Source organism: Prionailurus bengalensis, chromosome B4, assembly GCF_016509475.1.
Source record: "Prionailurus bengalensis isolate Pbe53 chromosome B4, Fcat_Pben_1.1_paternal_pri, whole genome shotgun sequence".
Taxonomy (NCBI): domain Eukaryota; kingdom Metazoa; phylum Chordata; class Mammalia; order Carnivora; family Felidae; genus Prionailurus; species Prionailurus bengalensis.
This window is the reverse complement of record NC_057358.1, coordinates 117,604,896-117,625,097: the sequence shown is the minus strand read 5'-3', so window position 1 is coordinate 117,625,097 and position 20,202 is coordinate 117,604,896. Positions and strand designations below refer to the sequence as shown.

The 20,202-nt window shown below is 39.4% G+C and overlaps 1 protein-coding gene across 1 annotated transcript in view; it reads right to left on the bottom strand.

Annotated features, from left to right (window-relative positions):
* CFAP54 (cilia and flagella associated protein 54) overlaps positions 1-20,202 on the bottom strand; it is a 296,556-nt gene that overhangs the window by 221,545 nt on the left and 54,809 nt on the right. Inside the window, 2 exon segments of the mRNA XM_043562207.1 lie at positions 17,613-17,739; positions 18,104-18,232. Coding sequence (XP_043418142.1) covers positions 17,613-17,739; positions 18,104-18,232 — 256 coding nt within the window.

Below are 20,202 nucleotides of genomic sequence, written 5' to 3'. Positions count from 1 at the left end.
TCCATGGAGACAGCAACACAAAGCAGAAAATAATGCATCATTCTCTCAGTACCTGGTGTATTATAAGTGCTAACTAAGTGATGACTCTCATGAGTATAACAGTTGGAGATAAGAAGGCTCTCATGAGTATAATAGAGATAAGAAGGATAAGATTCAAGAAAACTCTGAATGCCCAATGCAGATAAGTCATATTTAATGCCACTATCATCAACAGGCAAACACTGTAAAGTTATTGAATGAGAATGACAAAAGCAGTATTTAGGCAACATTAGTCTGGCAGCAGCATGCAAGAATGAAGAAAGAAGGAAAAATGAAAATCTTTGCTAGGGTGATAGTTCAATAAGTGGAGAAAAACATCAAGGAGTCCCAGAGATATTGCAAAGTCCCATTTAAATGTGAGCTCAAGTCTACCATCAGTATTATTAAATGGTCTCTGATAAAAACTCAGAGGATCACTTAGCTTGGAAAGATTTATACGGGGTGCCTGGGTGGCGCAGTCGGTTAAGCGTCCGACTTCAGCCAGGTCACGATCTCGCGGTCCGTGAGTTTGAGCCCCGCGTCGGGCTCTGGGCTGATGGCTCAGAGCCTGGAGCCTGTTTCCGATTCTGTGTCTCCCTCTCTCTCTGCCCCTCCCCCGTTCATGCTCTGTCTTTCTCTGTCCCAAAAATGAATAAAAAAAGTTGAAAAAAAATAAAAAAAAAAAAAGATTTATGGATAATAATTAGAGAATGAACTAGTTATTAACTCTATAAGTAAACAGACCCCACTTTACTACAGAAGATAATATAGCTACTAAGTGAGAATTATAGGCTAGTTTTCTTAAAGAAAACCTGACACATAAATGCCATTCATGTTTTAAAATACATTTGTGGTCCAAATATTTTAAAATCAAAGAATATTCAAAGTTCTTATTCTAAGTAGCCTGATTGAAATATATATATATATGATGACACAGAAATATTTTCATTTTATTTCCTTCCCTCTACATCCAGCAGGTCTTTTAAGAAACAGGCTTTGAAACAGTATAAATGTTGAAAATAAAGTGTAAGAGGATGAAAACTATAAAGGGATAAAAGAATAAAGAAAAGGGAAATTTTATGTAAACAGAATGCAAATACAAGCACGTGGTCCTAAGTATATACCAATGGGAAACATCACCATAGAAAAAATAAAATTAATTCAAGTAAATTTGAACAGTTCTCTAACATGTGATATATTCTAAAGACAAAATGAACTGCAAAGAAATCCTAAATTTACTTAGCAGTTTTGTTGTTAATGGTGGTATTGGTTTAATAATTCTGAAAACACTTTGTTAACATGGTAAGACAAAGCATCGTGGCAGCATAAGTCATCCCTTCCCCCCTCCACATGCAATAAGAAAAACTCAGCATCTATTCATGGACAAAAACAGAAGTGCCTGAGAAAGAAGAGCAAAACTGGAGGTATCGAACTTCCTGATTTCAAACTACACTGCAAAGCAATAGTAATTAAAACATGTACGGTACTGCCATAAAAATAGACACACAGACTAATAGAACAGAAACAAATACATGCAAATATGTCCAATTAATACTAGACAATGGAGCAAAGAATATTTGGTAGGGAAAGACAGTTTCCTTAATAAATGGTGTTAGGAAAACTGGATATCCATTTGCAGAAGAAGGAAATTGGACCTTTTACACCACTTACAAAAATTAACTTGAAATGGATTAAAATTTTAAACCTAAAAACTGAAACCATAGAACTCCTAGAAGAAAAAACACTTCTTGACATTGGTCTTGGCAATGATTTTTTTTTTTTGATCTGACAGCAAAAGCACAAGTAATAACAAAATTAATAAATAGGAGTACATCACATGAAAAAGCTCTGCACAGCAAAAGAAATAACCAACAAAATGAAAAGGGAACCTACAAAATGTAAGAAAATATCTACAAGTCATATATCTGATAAGGATTAATACCCAAAATATTTAAAGAACTCGTAGTTGCTGGAGGACGGCCAACATGGCAGAGAAGTAGAGGGAATCCATACTTTCCCTGTCTCTCAAAGAAGTGTAGAAGCCAAAGGACTTTGAACACCAGGGCCTGGGAGGAAAGAGACTGAATCTACTAGGAAGAAAATGGGAAAGCTGGAAAAAAGATAGGTGGGTAACTGCGACTGGGGGAGATACAAAAAAAAAAAAAAAAGGCCACGTGAGCATGGAGGGGAGGGACCCCCTTCTGTGGAGAGACAAAGGGAAAAGAAAGAGCGGATAGAAAAGTGCAGGACCGGACCTATGGGTACAGGAGATAGACCTGGGACTGAGACTGAGAGGGATCCAATCTCTAACTGCGGCTTTCTCCGGATGGGGCTGGCCTCTGTTCGCGCACCTGGGGAGGGGGGGAGCCAGGCCTGGGTGTGGTGGTAGGTCAGAGTCTCAGTCCACAGCTGGAGAAAGTGGTTCCCTCCCTGGAGGGCTGCGCAATAGCATAGAACCTGCCTGCATCCGCCACCCCCGGGCACAGCGGCTGGGCCAGGGGCTCAGTCTGCAGGAGGATACTGCCGCTGAGTCCCTGGAGTGCTGTGGGAAAAGACAAAGCCTGCCTGTGTCCGCCATCCGCCATGGCGGGGTCTCAGGCGGCAAGGGCAGAGACTCAGTCCGTGGTAAGAGAAGGCGGTCCTCCCTAAAGTGCGGTGGCACAAACCCAGCCGGGACCACATATCACCACATTCAGAGGCACTTCCCCAGTGTCAGAGCTCACAGAGCGGGACTTTGAATCCTAGCCAAGTGCAGGGTCAGGGGAGTTGGCGGAGTAAGAAAGACTGCGCCGCCCCCCCCCCCCCCCCCCCGCCTGTGCCCGCAGCACAGTGAGGACCACTCAAAGGGAGTTCACCAGGTCGGGATCCGTGAAGAGACTGAGGGATCACCATTCTGCCCCTGCTCCCACCACCACCAAGGTGGGGCCTGAGGGATCACTTCCAGGGCTCCTAGTGGAGGTGGGTTCCGACTACACCAAACCACACCCCCTTGCACTGGGTAACTGCCTATCCACTGGAGCGGCACAGACCCTGAGGACAGCTACCACCAACCAGCAATGCAGCATTGCCTGGATTAACTCTAGGTCAATTCTGGATATATAGATATATTCTTCCCCCTCCCCCATTTCTCCTCCTTATCTCTTCCCTCCCCTAGGCTGGTTACTCTGGTTATTGGTCTGTCTAAACAGACATATTTAATCCATTGTCTTGATACACATTCTACACCTCCTTCTTTATACTCCTTTCTCTCTCTGGAATTTTCAAGCCATATAGTTTCTCTGTCTGGGCAACTTTATCCTCATTTCGTTTTCCCCACCTCCTTCTTTATTTTCCTTTTTCCCTCTCTGGATTAAGCCTTTTAGTCTCTCTGCCCAACCAATATTTATTTTTTCTTCCCTCCCCCCACCCCAGTCATTTCTCTCTTTGTATGTGCTCTTCCATCACCACCACCTCCACCCTCTTCTTTACTTGTAGTTGGTGTTTTGGGGTTTTTTGTTTTTAGTCTTTAGGGGTTTTGTTTGTTTCTTTGTGTTATTTGTGTGTTTGCGTGTTTTTGTCTCCTGTTTGTCCATCTGTTTCCCTTTACAGGGCTACTCCAATGAACAAATCAAGGCATATCTGGTAGAGGGGCCAAAATATTATTATGAGTAGGGTAATAAAATAACCAAAGTCACAACAACAGAGAGCAAGTAACAAGACCCGAAAAAACACCTCCTGAAGGGCCAGGCCCTGGCCAGTATGTGACCCTCCTTTAATACAGCAGGTGCTCGCAGGTGCAGAGCATACAACAAGCTTTTAAAATGCAAAAGGGACAGAAAACTAGCCAAAATGATGAAACGGAAGAATTCCCCTCAAAAGAAATTCCAGGAAGTAGCAACAGCTAACAAATCGATTAAAACCGATTTAAGCAATATAACAGAACAAGAATTTAGAATAATAGTCATGAAACTAACTGCTGGGCTTGAAAAAAGCATAGAAGACAGCAGAGAATCTATTGCTACAGAGATCAAGGGACTAAAAAATAGTCATGATGAATTTAAAAATGCTACAAACAAGGTGCAAAATAAAATGGAGATGACTACAGCATGGATTGAAGAGGCAGAGGAGAAAATAGGTGAATTAGAAGATAAAATTATGGGAAAAGAGGAAGCTGAGAAAAAGAGATACAAAATCCAGGAGTATGAGGGGAGAATTAAAGAATGAAATGATGCAATCAAACAGAACAATATCCGTATCATAGGAATTCCAGAAGAGGAAGAGAGAGAGAGAGAAAGGGGCTGAAGGTGTACTTGAACAAATCATAGCTAAGAACTTCCCTGATCTGGGGAAGGAAACAGGCATTGAAATCCAAAAGGCACAGAGAACTCCCTTCAGACTTGAATTGATCTTCTGCATGACATATCATAGTGAAACCGGGAGAATACAAGGATAAAGAGAATTCTGAAAGCAGCTAGGGATATCGCTTCTCGGCCTTTTGGCTAAGATCAAGTGTGAAAGCAGCTAGGGATAAACGGGCCTTAACATACAAAGGTAGACACATAAGGCTAGTAGCAAACCTATCTACTGAAACTTGGCAGGCCAGAAAGGAATGGCAGGAAATCTTCAGTGTGAGGAACAGAAAAAATATGCAGCCAAGAATCCTTTACCCAGCAAGTCTGTCATTCAGAATAGGAGAGATAAAGGTTTTCCCAAACAAACAAAAACTGAAGGAATTCATCACCACTAAACCAGCCCTACAACAGAGATCCTAAGGGAGATTCTGTGAGTGAAATGTTGTAAGGACCACAATGTACCAGAGACACCACTACAAGCATGAAACCTACTGATATCACAATGACTCTAAACACATATCTTTCAATAATAACACTGAATGTAAATGGACTAAATGCTCCAACCAAAAGACATAGGGTATCAGAATGGATTAAAAAAAAAAAAAACAAGACCCATCTATTTTCTGTCTACAAGAGACTCATTTTAGACCTGAGCACACCTTCAGATTGAAAGTGAGGGGATGGAGAACTATCTATCATGCCACTGAAAGTCAAAAGAAATCTGGAGCAGTCTTACTTATGTTAGAACAACTAGACTTTTAATTAAAGGCTGTAACAAGAGATGAAGAAGGGCATTATATAATAATTACAGGGTATATCCATCAGGAAGAGCTAACAATTATAAATGTCTATGCACCGAATTTGGAAGCCCCCAAATATATAAAACAATTAATCACAAACATAAGCAACCTTATTGATAAAAATGTGGTAATTGCAGGGGACTTTAATACTCCACTTATAGCAATGGATAGAACACCCAACAGAGAATAAATAAAGAAACAAGGGCCCTGAAAGATATACTGGATCAGATGGACTTTAGAATTCTGCCTCCCAAAGTGACAGAATATACTTTTTTCTTGAGTGCACATGGAACATTCTCCAAGATAGATCACATACTGGGCCACAAAATAGGCCCTTAATAAGTATAAAAGAATTGAGATCATACCATGCACACTTTCAGACCACAATGCTATGAAACTTGAAATCAACCACAGGAAAAAGTCTGGAAAACCTCCAAAAGCATGGAGGTTAAATAACATCCTACTAAAGGATGAATAGGTCAGCCAGGCAATTAGAGAAGAAATTTAAAAATATATGGAAACAAACGAAAATAAAAATACAACAATCCAAACACCTTGAGATGTAGCAAAGGCAGTCCTGAGAGGAAAATACATTGCAGTCCAGGCCTATCTCAAGAAACAAGAAAAATCCCAAATACAAAATCTAACAGCACAACTAAAGGAAACAGAAGCAGAGCAGCAAAGACACCCCAAACCCAGCAGAAGAAGAGAAATAATAAAGATCAGAGCAGAAATAAACAATATAGAATCTAAAAAAAAAAAAACAAAACAGTACAGCAGATCAATGAAACCAAGAGTTGGTTTTTTGAAAAAATAAAATTGATAAACCTCTAGCCAGGCTTCTCAAAAAGAAAAGAGAGAGGACCCAAATAGATAAAATCATGAATGAAAATGGAATTATTACAACCAATCCCTTAGAAATACAAGGGATTAACAGGGAATACTATGAAAAATTATATGCCAACAAACTGGACAACCTGGAAGAAATGGACAAATTCCTAAGCACCCACACACTTCCAAAACTCAAACAGGAAGAAATAGAAAATTTGAATAGACTCATAACCAGTGAAGAAATTGAATCAATTATCAAAAATCTCCCAACAAATAAGAGTCCAGGACCAGATGGCTTCCCTGGGGAATTATACCAGACATTTAAAGCAGAGATAATACCTATCCTTCTCAAGCTGTTCCAAAAAATTTCCAGACTCATTCTATGAAGCCAGCATTACTTTGATTCCCAAACCAGAGACCCCGCAAAAAAAGAGAACTACAGGCCAATATCCCTGATGAATATGGATGCAAAAATTCCCAACAAGATACTAGCAAATCAAATTCAATAGCATAAAAAAAGAATTATTCACCATGATCAAGTGGGATTCATTCCTGGGATGCAGGGCTGGTTCAACATTCACAAATCAATCAATGTGATACATCACATTAAGAAAAGAAAAGAAAAGAACCATATGATTCTGTCAATCGATGCAGAAAAAGCATTTGACAAAATTCAGCATTCTTTCTTAATAAACACCCTCGAGAAAGTCGGGATAGAAGGAACATACTTAAACATCATAAAAGCCATTTATGAAAAGCCCACAGCTAACATCATCCTCAATGGGGAAAAACTGAGAGCTTTCCCCCTGAGATCAGGAACACGACAAGGATGCCCACTCTCACTGCTGTTGTTTAACATGGTGTTGGAAGTTCTAACATCAACAATCAGACACCAAAATGAAATCAAAGGCATCCAAATTGGCAAAGATGAAGTCAAGCTTTCACTTTTTGCAGATGACATGATACGATACATGGAAAACCTGATAGACTCCACCAAAAGTCTGCTAGAACTGATACATGAATTCAGCAAAGTCACAGGATACAAAATCAATGTACAGAAATCAGTTGCATTCTTATACACTAATAATGAAGCAACAGAAAGACAAATGAAGAAACTAATCCCATTCACAATTGCACCAAGAATCATAAAATACCTAGGAATAAACCTAAGCCAAAGATGTAAAAGATCTGTATGTTGAAAAGTATAGAAAGCTTAGGAAGGAAATTGGAAGAAGATACAAAGAAATGGAAGTTTATTCTTCTGATTGCAAGAATAAATATTGTTAAAATGTCAATACTACCCAAAACAATCTACACATTCAATGCAATCCCAATCAAAATTGCACCAGCATTCTTCTCAAAGCTAGAACAAGCAATCCTAAAATTCATATGGAACCACAAAAGGCCCTGAATAGCCAAAGTAATTTTGAAGAAGAAAACCAAGGTGGGAGGCATCACAATCCCACACTTTACCTCTACTACAAAGCTGTAATCATCAAGACAGCATGGTATTGGCACAAAAATAGACACGTGGACCAATGGAATAGAATAGAGACTCCAGTAGTGGACCCACAAAAGTATGGCCAACTAATCTTTGACAAAGCAGGAAAGAATATCCAATGGAAAAAAGACAGTCTCTTTAACAAATGGTGCTGGGAGAACTGGAAAGAAACTTGCATAAGAATGAAACTAGACCACTTTCTTACACTATTCACAAAGATAAACTCAAAATGGATGAAGGACCTGAATGTGAGACAGAAAACCATCAAAACCCTAGAGGAAAAATCAGGAAAAAAAACCTCTCTGACCTCAGCCACAGCAATTTCTTACTTGACACATCTCCAAAGGCAAGGGAATTAAAAGCAAAAATGTACTATTAGGACCTCATCAAGATAAAAAGCTTCTGCACTGCAAAGGAAACAACCAACAAAACTAAAAGGCAACCAATGGAATGGGAAAAGATATTTGCAAATGACATATAGGACAAAAGGCTAGTATCCAAAATCTATAAAGACCTCCCCAAACTCCACACCCAAAAAACAAATTAATCCAGTGAATAAATGGGCAGAAGACATGAATAGACACTTTTCTAAAGAAGACATCCGGATGGCCAACAGGCACATGAAAAGATGCTCAATGTTACTCCTCATCAGGGAAATACAAATCAAAACCACACTGAGATACCACCTCACGCCAGTCAAAGTGGCTAAAATGAACAAATCAGCAGACTATAGATGCTGGAGAGGATGTGGAGAAATGGGAACCCTCTTGCACTATTGGTGGGAATGCAAACTGGTGTAGCCGCTCTGGAAAACAGTGTGGAGGTTCCTCAAAAAGTTAAAAATAGATCTACCCTATGATCCAGTAATAGTATTGCTAGGAATTTACCCAAGGGATACGGGGGTGCTGATGCATAGGGGCACTAGTACCCCAAGGTTTATAGCAGCACTTTCTACAATAGCCAAATTATGGAAGGAGCCTATGTCCATCATCCGACAAATGGATAAAGAAGATGTGGTTAAATATACATAGGAATACTACTTGGCAATGAGAAAGAATGAAATCTGGCCATTTGTAGCAACGTGGATGGAACTGGAGAGTGTTATGCTAAGTGAAATAAGTCAGGCAGAGAAAGACAGATACCATATATTTTCCCTCTTATGTGGATGCTGAGAAACTCAACAGAAGACCAGGGGGGAGGCGATGGGGGTAAAAAAGTTACAGAGAGGGTAGGAGGCAAACCATAAGAGCCTCTTAAAAACTGAGAATAAACTGAGGATTGATAGAGGGTGGGGGGAGGGGAAAGTGGGTAATGGGCATTGAGGAGAGCACCTGTTGAGATGAGCACTGTGTGTTGTATGGAAACCAATTTGACAATAAATTTCATATAAAAAAAAAAGAACTCCTACAATTCAATAGCGAAAAAAACAAATAATCCAATTAAAAATGGACAGAGGATCTGAATAGACATTTTTCCAAAGAATACATACAAATGGCCAACAGGTACATGAAAAGATGCTCAACATCACTAATCATCAGAAAAATGCAAATCAAAACCACTATGAGTTATCATTTCACATCTGCTAGAACAGCTATCAAAAAAGACAAGAGATAACAAATGTTGGCGACGATGTAGAACAAAGGAAATCCTTGTACAATGTTGGTGGGAATGTAGGTTTATTCAGCCACTGTGGAAAATACTATGGAGGCTCATCCAAAAAATTAAAAATAGAACTACCATACAATCCAGATATCCCACTTCCAGGTGTATCTCCAAAGGAGATGAAAACAAGATCTCGTAGAGATATCTGTACTCCCATGTTCACTGCAGCATTATTCACAATAGCCAAGATATGGAAATAACCTAAAGTGTCTGTCAATGGATGAATGGATAAAGATTATGTGGTATAAAAAATACCACCACTATATATATATACCATGGAATATTATTCAATCATGAGAAGGAAAGAAATCCTACCATTTGCAACCAGACGAATGGACTCTGAGGGCATAACACTACTGAAATAAATCAGACAAATGCTGTATGATATCACTTATATGTGGAATCTAAAAAAGCTGAATTCATAGAAACAGAGTGGTGGTTACCAGGGGCTGGAGGGGGACTGGGAGGAGATGGAGAGATGTTGGTCAAAGGCTATGAACTTTCAGTTATAAGATAAATAAGTTCTAGGGATCTAATGTATAGCATGATGATTATAGTTAATAATACTGTAGTATATACTTGAACGTTGCTAAGAAAGTAAATCTTAAGTGTTCATACCACAGAAAAGAAATGATAATTATGTGACATGATGGAGGCATTAGCTAATGCTACGATGGTAATCACTTTGCAATATATTAGTGTATCAAATCAAAACAGTCGTACAACTTATACTTACACAATGTTATCTGTCAATTATATTTTACTGACCTGGAGGAAAATGTTTGTACTCAAAAATTAATTAATTAACTAGCACTTGATTAAATTTATTTAGTTGTATATATGATGTGACATCTGAATGCTTTATTTTTTTAAGTTTTTATTTAAATTCCAGTTAGTTAATGTACAGTGTAATATTAGCTTCAGGTATTCAAATTAGTCATTCAACACTTACATACAACACCCGGTGCTCATCACAAGTGCACTCCTTAATCCCCATCACCTATTTAACCCATCCTTACCCACCTCCCCTCTGGTAACCATCAGTTTGTTCTCTATAGTTAAGAGTCTATTCCTTGGTTGGCCTTTTCTCCCCGCTATGATTGTTTGTTTTGTTTCTTAAATGCCACATATGAGTGAAATCATACGGTATTTGTCTTTTTATGATTTGTTTTGCTTAGCATAATGCTCTCTAGCTCCATCCACATCATTACAAATCACAAAATTTCATTCTTTTTTATGGCTGACTAATATTCCCGTGTGTGTGTGTGTGTGTGTGTGTGTGTGTGTGTGACATCATTATCCATTTACCAGTCGATGGACACTTGGGCTCTTTCCATGATTTGGCCACTGTTGATAATGCTGCTATAAACATTGGGGTGTATGTATCCCTTCAAATTAGAATGCTTTAGACAGAAATCAGAGGTTATATTAGGCAGCAACACTTGATTCTATTCTATAATTAGTAATTTATACTGCAGTAGTAGTTAAATGAATATTTGGCTATATAATCATGCCAAGAGTAACTTACCTTTATCAGAATTTAACCTCAGTTTTTAGACATAATGATGTTAAAGCTTATTTTGAAACTCAAACGTGGTATCTATATGCACACTGGTATTATTATTGACATCTTTTTAAAAAATGTTTTGACTCCTTTACCTAATAATAAGACCAAAAGGGTTTTTTTTTTTTTTTTTTGCAAGATGGTGGCTTAGGAGGACGCTGGGCTCACCGCACGTCCTGCTGATCACTTAGATTCCATCTACACCTGCCTAAATAACCCAGAAAACCGCCAGAGGATTAGCAGAACGGAGTCGCCGGAGCCAAACGCAGACGAGGGGCCCACGGAAGAGGGTAGGAAGGGCGGCGAGGCAGTGCGTGCTCCACGGACTGGCGGGAGGGAGCCGGGGCGGAGGGGCGGCTTGCCGGCCAAGCAGAGCCCCCGAGTCTGGCTTGCAAAAGTGGAGAGGCCTGACGGACTGTGTTCCCACAACAAGCTCAACTTAGCGTCTGGGAGGTCATAAGTTAACAGCTCTGCTCGGAAAGCAGGAAGGCTGGAGGACAAAGGGAGGGAGAGCTGCTGAGCCCCCTGACGACAGAGCTCAGTTTGGTGGGGAACAAAGGCGCTCACCAGCGCCATCTCCCCCCCCCCCCCCGCCATCTCCCAGCCAAAATCCCAAAGAGAACCAGTTCCTGCCAGGGAACTTGCTCGCTCCGCGCAAACACCCAACTCTGCGCTTCTGCAGAGCCAAACCTCCGGCAGCGGATCTGACTCCCTCCCGCTGCCACAGGGCCCCTCCTGAAGTGGATCACCTAAGGAGAAGCGATCTAAGCCTGCCCCTCCTGCCCCCGTGCACCTTGCCTACCCACCCCAGCTAATACGCCAGATCCCCAGCATCACAAGCCTGGCAGGGTGCAAGTAGCCCAGACGAGCCACGCCACCCCACAGTGAATCCCGCCCCTAGGAGAGGGGAAGAGAAGGCACACACCAGTCTGACTGTGGCCCCAGCGGTGGGCTGGGGGCAGACATCAGGTCTGACTGCGGCCCCGCCCACCAACTCCAGTTATACACCACAGCACAGGGGAAGTGCCCTGCAGGTCCTCACCACGCCAGGGACTATCCAAAATGACCAAGCGGAAGAATTCCCCTCAGAAGAATCTCCAGGAAATAACAACAGCTAATGAGCTGATCAAAAAGGATTTAAATAATATAACAGAAAGTGAATTTAGAATAATAGTCATAAAATTAATCGCTGGGCTTGAAAACAGTATACAGGACAGCAGAGAATCTCTTGCTACAGAGATCAAGGGACTAAGGAACAGTCACGAGGAGCTGAAAAACGCTTTAAACGAAATGCATAACAAAATGGAAACCACCACAGCTCGGCTTGAAGAGGCAGAGGAGAGAATAGGTGAACTAGAAGATAAAGTTATGGAAAAAGAGGAAGCTGAGAAAAAGAGAGATAAAAAAATCCAGGAGTATGAGGGGAAAATTAGAGAACTAAGTGATACACTAAAAAGAAATAATATACGCATAATTGGTATCCCAGAGGAGGAAGAGAGAGGGAAAGGTGCTGAAGGGGTACTTGAAGAAATCATAGCTGAGAACTTCCCTGAACTGGGGAAGGAAAAAGGCATTGAAATCCAAGAGGCACAGAGAACTCCCTTCAGACGTAACTTGAATCGATCTTCTGCACGACATATCATAGTGAAACTGGCAAAATACAAGGATAAAGAGAAAATTCTGAAAGCAGCAAGGGGTAAACGTGCCCTCACATATAAAGGGAGACCTATAAGACTCGTGACTGATCTCTCTTTTGAAACTTGGCAGGCCAGAAAGAATTGGCACGAGATTTTCAGGGTGCTAGACAGAAAAAATATGCAGCCAAGAATCCTTTATCCAGCAAGTCTGTCATTTAGAATAGAAGGAGAGATAAAGGTCTTCCCAAACAAACAAAAACTGAAGGAATTTGTCACCACTAAACCAGCCCTACAAGAGATCCTAAGGGGGACCCTGTGAGACAAAGTCCCAGAGACATCACTACAAGCATAAAACATACAGACATCACAATGACTCTAAACCCGTATCTTTCTATAATAACACTGAATGTAAATGGATTAAATGCGCCAACCAAAAGACATAGGGTATCAGAATGGATAAAAAAACAAGACCCATCTATTTGCTGTCTACAAGAGACTCATTTTAGACCTGAGGACACCTTTAGATTGAGAGTGAGGGGATGGAGAACTATTTATCATGCGACTGGAAGCCAAAAGAAAGCTGGAGTAGCCATACTTATATCAGACAAACTAGACTTTAAATTAAAGGCTGTAACAAGAGATGAAGAAGGACATTATATAATAGTTACAGGGTCTATCCATCAGGAAGAGCTAACAATTATAAATGTCTATGCGCCGAATACCGGAGCCCCCAAATATATAAAACAATTACTCATAAACATAAGCAACCTTATTGATAAGAATGTGGTAATTGCAGGGGACTTTAACACCCCACTTACAGAAATGGATAGATCATCTAGACACACGGTCAATAAAGAAACAAGGGCCCTGAATGAGACATTGGATCAGATGGACTTGACAGATCTATTTAGAACTCTGCATCCCAAAGCAACAGAATATACTTTCTTCTCGAGTGCACATGGAACATTCTCCAAGATAGATCATATACTGGGTCACAAAACAGCCCTTCATAAGTTTACAAGAATTGAAATTATACCATGCTTACTTTCAGACCACAATGCTATGAAGCTTGAAATCAACCACAGAAAAAAGTCTGGAAAACCTCCAAAAGCATGGAGGTTAAAGAACACCCTACTAACGAATGAGTGGGTCAACCAGGCAATTAGAGAAGAAATTAAAAAATATATGGAAACAAACGAAAATGAAAATACAACAATCCAAACGCTTTGGGACGCAGCAAAGGCAGTCCTGAGAGGAAAATACATTGCAATCCAGGCCTATCTCAAGAAACAAGAAAAATCCCAAATACAAAATCTAACAGCACACCTAAAGGAACTAGAAGCAGAACAGCAAAGGCAGCCTAAACCCAGCAGAAGAAGAGAAATAATAAAGATCAGAGCAGAAATAAACAATATAGAATCTAAAAAAACTGTAGAGCAGATCAACGAAACCAAGAGTTGGTTTTTTGAAAAAATAAACAAAATTGACAAACCTCTAGCCAGGCTTCTCAAAAAGAAAAGGGAGATGACCCAAATAGATAAAATCATGAATGAAAATGGAATTATTACAACCAATCCCTCAGAGATACAAACAATTATCAGGGAATACTATGAAAAATTATATGCCAACAAATTGGACAACCTGGAAGAAATGGACAAATTCCTGAACACCCACACTCTTCCAAAACTCAATCAGGAGGAAATAGAAAGCTTGAACAGACCCATAACCAGCGAAGAAATTGAATCGGTTATCAAAAATCTCCCAACAAATAAGAGTCCAGGACCAGATGGCTTCCCAGGGGAGTTCTACCAGACGTTTAAAGCAGAGATAATACCTATCCTTCTCAAGCTATTCCAAGAAATAGAAAGGGAAGGAAAACTTCCAGACTCATTCTATGAAGCCAGTATTACTTTGATTCCTAAACCAGACAGAGACCCAGTAAAAAAAGAGAACTACAGGCCAATATCCCTGATGAATATGGATGCAAAAATTCTCAATAAGATACTAGCAAATCGAATTCAACGGCATATAAAAAGAATTATTCACCATGATCAAGTGGGATTCATTCCTGGGATGCAGGGCTGGTTCAACATTCGCAAATCAATCAACGTGATACATCACATTAACAAAAAAAAAAGAGAAGAACCATATGATCCTGTCAATCGATGCAGAAAAGGCCTTTGACAAAATCCAGCACCCTTTCTTAATAAAAACCCTTGAGAAAGTCGGGATAGAAGGAACATACTTAAAGATCATAAAAGCCATTTATGAAAAGCCCACAGCTAACATCATCCTCAATGGGGAAAAACTGAGAGCTTTTTCCCTGAGATCAGGAACACGACAAGGATGCCCACTCTCACCGCTGCTGTTTAACATAGTGCTGGAAGTTCTAGCATCAGCAATCAGACAACAAAAGGAAATCAAAGGCATCAAAATTGGCAAAGATGAAGTCAAGCTTTCGCTTTTTGCAGATGACATGATATTATACATGGAAAATCCGATAGACTCCACCAAAAGTCTGCTAGAACTGATACAGGAATTCAGCAAAGTTGCAGGATACAAAATCAATGTACAGAAATCAGTTGCATTCTTATACACTAACAATGAAGCAACAGAAAGACAAATAAAGAAACTGATCCCATTCACAATTGCACCAAGAAGCATAAAATACCTAGGAATAAATCTAACCAAAGATGTAAAGGATCTGTATGCTGAAAACTATAGAAAGCTTATGAAGGAAATTGAAGAAGATTTAAAGAAATGGAAAGACATTCCCTGCTCATGGATTGGAAAAATAAATATTGTCAAAATGTCAATACTACCCAAAGCTATCTACACATTCAATGCAATCCCAATCAAAATTGCACCAGCATTCTTCTCGAAACTAGAACAAGCAATCCTAAAATTCATATGGAACCACAAAAGGCCCCGAATAGCCAAAGGAATTTTGAAGAAGAAGACCAAAGCAGGAGGCATCACAATCCCAGACTTTAGCCTCTACTACAAAGCTGTCATCATCAAGACAGCATGGTATTGGCACCAAAACAGACACATAGACCAATGGAATAGAATAGAAACCCCAGAACTAGACCCACAAACGTATGGCCAACTCATCTTTGACAAAGCAGGAAAGAACATCCAATGGAAAAAAGACAGCCTCTTTAACAAATGGTGCTGGGAGAACTGGACAGCAACATGCAGAAGGTTGAAACTAGACCACTTTCTCACACCATTCACAAAAATAAACTCAAAATGGATAAAGGACCTAAATGTGAGACAGGAAACCATCAAAACCTTAGAGGAGAAAGCAGGAAAAGACCTCTCTGACCTCAGCCGTAGCAATCTCTTACTCGACACATCCCCAAAGGCAAGGGAATTAAAAGCAAAAGTGAATTACTGGGACCTTATGAAGATAAAAAGCTTCTGCACAGCAAAGGAAACAACCAACAAAACTAAAAGGCAACCAACGGAATGGGAAAAGATATTTGCAAATGACATATCGGACAAAGGGCTAGTATCCAAAATCTATAAAGAGTTCACCAAACTCCACACCTGAAAAACAAATAACCCAGTGAAGAAATGGGCAGAAAACATGAATAGACACTTCTCTAAAGAAGACATCCGGATGGCCAACAGGCACATGAAAAGATGTTCAGCGTCGCTCCTTATCAGGGAAATACAAATCAAAACCACACTCAGGTATCACCTCACGCCAGTCAGAGTGGCCAAAATGAACAAATCAGGAGACTATAGATGCTGGAGAGGATGTGGAGAAACGGGAACCCTCTTGCACTGTTGGTGGGAATGCAAATTGGTGCAGCCGCTCTGGAAAGCAGTGTGGAGGTTCCTCAGAAAATTAAAAATAGACCTACCCTATGACCCAGCAATAGCACTGCTAGGAATTTATCCAAGGGATACAGGAGCACTGATGCATAGGGCCACTTGTACCCCAATGTTCATAGCAGCACTCTCAACAATAGCCAAATTATGGAAAGAGCCTAAATGTCCATCAACTGATGAATGGATAAAGAAATTGTGGTTTATATACACAATGGAATATTACGTGGCAATGAGAAAAAATGAAATATGGCCTTTTGTAGCAACGTGGATGGAACTGGAGAGTGTGATGCTAAGTGAAATAAGCCATACAGAGAAAGACAGATACCATATGGTTTCACTCTTATGTGGATCCTGAGAAACTTAACAGGAACCCATGGGGGAGAGGAAGGAAAAAAAAAAAAAAAAAGAGGTTAGAATGGGAGAGAGCCAAAGCATAAGAGACTGTTAAAAACTGAGAACAAACTGAGGGTTGATGGGGGGTGGGAGGGAGGAGAGGGTGGGTGATGGGTATTGAGGAGGGCACCTTTTGGGATGAGCACTGGGTGTTGTATGGAAACCAATTTGTCAATAAATTTCATTAAATAAATAAATAAATAAATAAATAAATAAATAAAGACCAAAAGAAGTTAGATCCAAGTCCTGTGTGTTCTGAAGTTGCTGTCAGAGATGTCTTTCTAAGGTCTTCAGTAGCTTCCAGGGTAAATATAAACCCCCCAGCCGTTTAGATGTAACTGGAGTCTACCTTGGCAGTCTTGTCTATGTCATTTTCCCACATGTGCTCTTTATTCCAGCCATAAGAGAATTCCAGCAATTCCTAAACTGCACGATATTACTGTTTGGTTTCCAGCTTGCTAAAGGCTATTTTCTCTCCCCAAATGACTGCTTTCTTTTCACTCTTCATCATAAAGATATTTACTAGCCTTCTGGTCAACTATCACCTCTTCTAGGAAGCCATCCCTGACTCTTGTCTATTATAGATTCTCCTCTTCTGTGTACCTATAACAAACATTCTGAGCCCACTTCTGTTACATTTATTAATCTAAACTGTTACAATTGGCTTATGTATCTAGAAGCTCAAAATTAGAGGTTGTATCTTATTTATACAAAATATAATATGGTTCCTGGATCTAAGTAGGCACTCAATAATTATATTTGGTTGATTTAATTAAAAAATATCAATAATTTACTAAAATTCAAACAAAATTAATTTAATTTTTTAGAAGTTTACTAAAGGATTTGCTATGCAGGGTATAAAGCAATAATGAAAGGTATCTATTGATATTAATCAGGGAAAAGAAAAGAAAATAATGAAATTTATCTGGAAAACACTCTGTCAACAAGAGAATAACTAACAAATTAAGTTGATTCTATACTTGAACTTATCTTAAAATTGATGCAGGACAAATCATTTGCTTTGATGATGACTACCTTGCAATTGGTCAAGAAGCACAACAGCTATTCGGTGCTGGGCTTGAATTAGTTCAAGATGTAAATCCATCATGAAACTATTCGGTGTGACTGGTTTGCAGATGTCTCCATCTGTATCCTGGGTATACTTTGGTAGAATTGAAGTAAAAATAAAAAATAAATGCAATTATCAAAACATACTAAAAATAGCTCTATCCTATTATCACTCAAGTTATTATTTTACTCAAAGCTATTAAATTCTGCTCACTTTTCAACCCTTAGCAATCTGGTTTGCATGCTAATAAACCTGCTTTTCAAGTTCACCAGTGGCCTCTTTGATAACAAATTTAAAGACTCCTCACTCTTCTTGATTTCTTCTGGGAAGGGGGGAATAGATTTCTGGCCTGTGAGAGTGAAGCCACCACAAATCATGCTTTACTCACCTACTTGCAAGGCCAGCCCTCTTGCAAGCTAAGTAGCACTTAATCTAATGTAAGAGTTTCCCTGTTTACCTTGGCATAGCAATGGTCAATCACTGATGATCCATTTGGCAAAGTACTTAACTTGCAATTCAAATTTATCCCACCAATTGCTTTGTCAAGAAGTTCATAAGCCAAAAATAACTGTTCCACGGGTTTTTTCTAAAGTAATTTTATAAACAAGACAGAAAAATAGCACTTAAAGGAAAATCATATATGACATTTCCAAACTTCGTTTAATAATAACTCGAACCAAATAACAAATTTAAATAGTCTATCCAATACCAACCATGTTGTATTTTTTACTAAATGTATTTGTCTTCAGCTAAATGTGGAGTACTACTGATAAAAGTGAAATAATAAATACACTTCATAATTTTTCCAAATATAAAATAAACTTTTCACAAACATATATATATCTTCCTTTCATAGCTTCAAAATTCTGATTGTACCAAATTTATCGGTAAATGTTTAAAATATAACTTACATAATCTGTCATCTCACACACTTCATTTTGGAAGTTATTATTTTTTTTAAATCTCAGAGCTGGAAATTTAGACTTAGAGGCCATCAAATCCAATGGCAAATATCATGATTTTCAAAAACTAGATACCTTTTCATTATAATTATTCTCACAGAGGGACAAATATAAAGAATAATATAAAGAGCATCCAGCTTTATTCATACTTTCAAATTTTCCATATCACTCTAGGAAATTTTTAGAAAATAACGCAAATGCATACATGCAGATAACTGAAATCCTCCATACAAGTGTCCACAACGACTATGCTTCTCTGCTCCTAAAAGAAGCCACTGTGCTTGAATTTGGTTTTTACTGTTCTTTTGCATGTTTTTAAACTTTTAATACATGGGTTTGCATCCATTAACAATATGCAATATTGCTTTTCCTATTTTTTAATTCTGTCAGAAAATTTTGGAGTTCACTTTATACACTCAAACACAAGTTGTTGAAACCTTTCCATGGGAGTGTATGTAACTTAATGTGTCAGTTTGGTTGGGAACGCAGAACGACTCCAGATACTCTAAGCAGAAAGGGATTTGATACACAGAATTAGAGGTGTCTATCACCGTTGGAAGGCTGGGGGGAACAAAGGCCAAGGGTGCTGTCAGTGACCATTCTGCTGCATGCACAAGCCTCTGTGCATGAACCTAGGTGGCTGACGACAACTGTGTCTACTACACTGGATCAAGTGAGTTGCAAGAGCTTGCTCAGCAGGGCTGGCAAATGAACTTCTTCCATCTGCCACTGCCGAATAAGAACTCTGTCTTCCTTCTGTTATAAATTCATGCAAATGCGCCTCATTGGAAGACTAACCTAGAATCACATGGCAATGAGATGCTGGGAAATGCAGTTCCAGGTTTTCCCCTGAGACCCAAAGGTGACTAAAGAAGGGAATGGCAATGATGTCAAGCTGACTCCAGTTCGAGCCCACACTAGTTCATTCATCCTTGTGACCACAATGCAACAGTGTAATGCTGAGGAATATGTTACAATTTATTTATCTACTCTTCTGCCGATGGGCATTTAGACTGATATTACTAAAAATGTGTAATGCATTGTACTAGTCTGGGAATAAATACAAGGTTGGTATTTCCTTTATAGTCCTTGTGCCCTTTTTTCTGCTTTCTTTATCATCTTTCTTCTTCAGCTAAGACCTCTAGGACATGTTGAACAGAAGAATGACAGATATCCTATGGTGTTACATCAGTATAAAGGGATTGCTTTTAATCTTTGACTAAAGGTATAAAATTTGTTACATTGTTTTTTTAATGTTTATTTTTGAGAGAGAGAGAGGGACAGAGACAGAGTATGAGTCGGGGAGGGGCAGAGAGAGAGGGAGACACAGAATCCAAAGAAGGCTCCAGGCTCTGAGCTGTCAGCACAGAGCCTGACTTGGGACTCAAACTGGTGAACCATGAGATCATGACGTGAGGTGAAGCTGGATGCTTAACCAACTGAGACTCCCAGGCGCCCCTTCAGTAAAACTTTTAAATAAGCTTTTAATGTAATTATGATAAGCACCTCATATTTTTTAAAATTTTATTTTAATGTTTATTTACTTTTCAGACAGAGAGAGACAGAGCATGAGCAGGAAAGGAGCAGAAAGAGA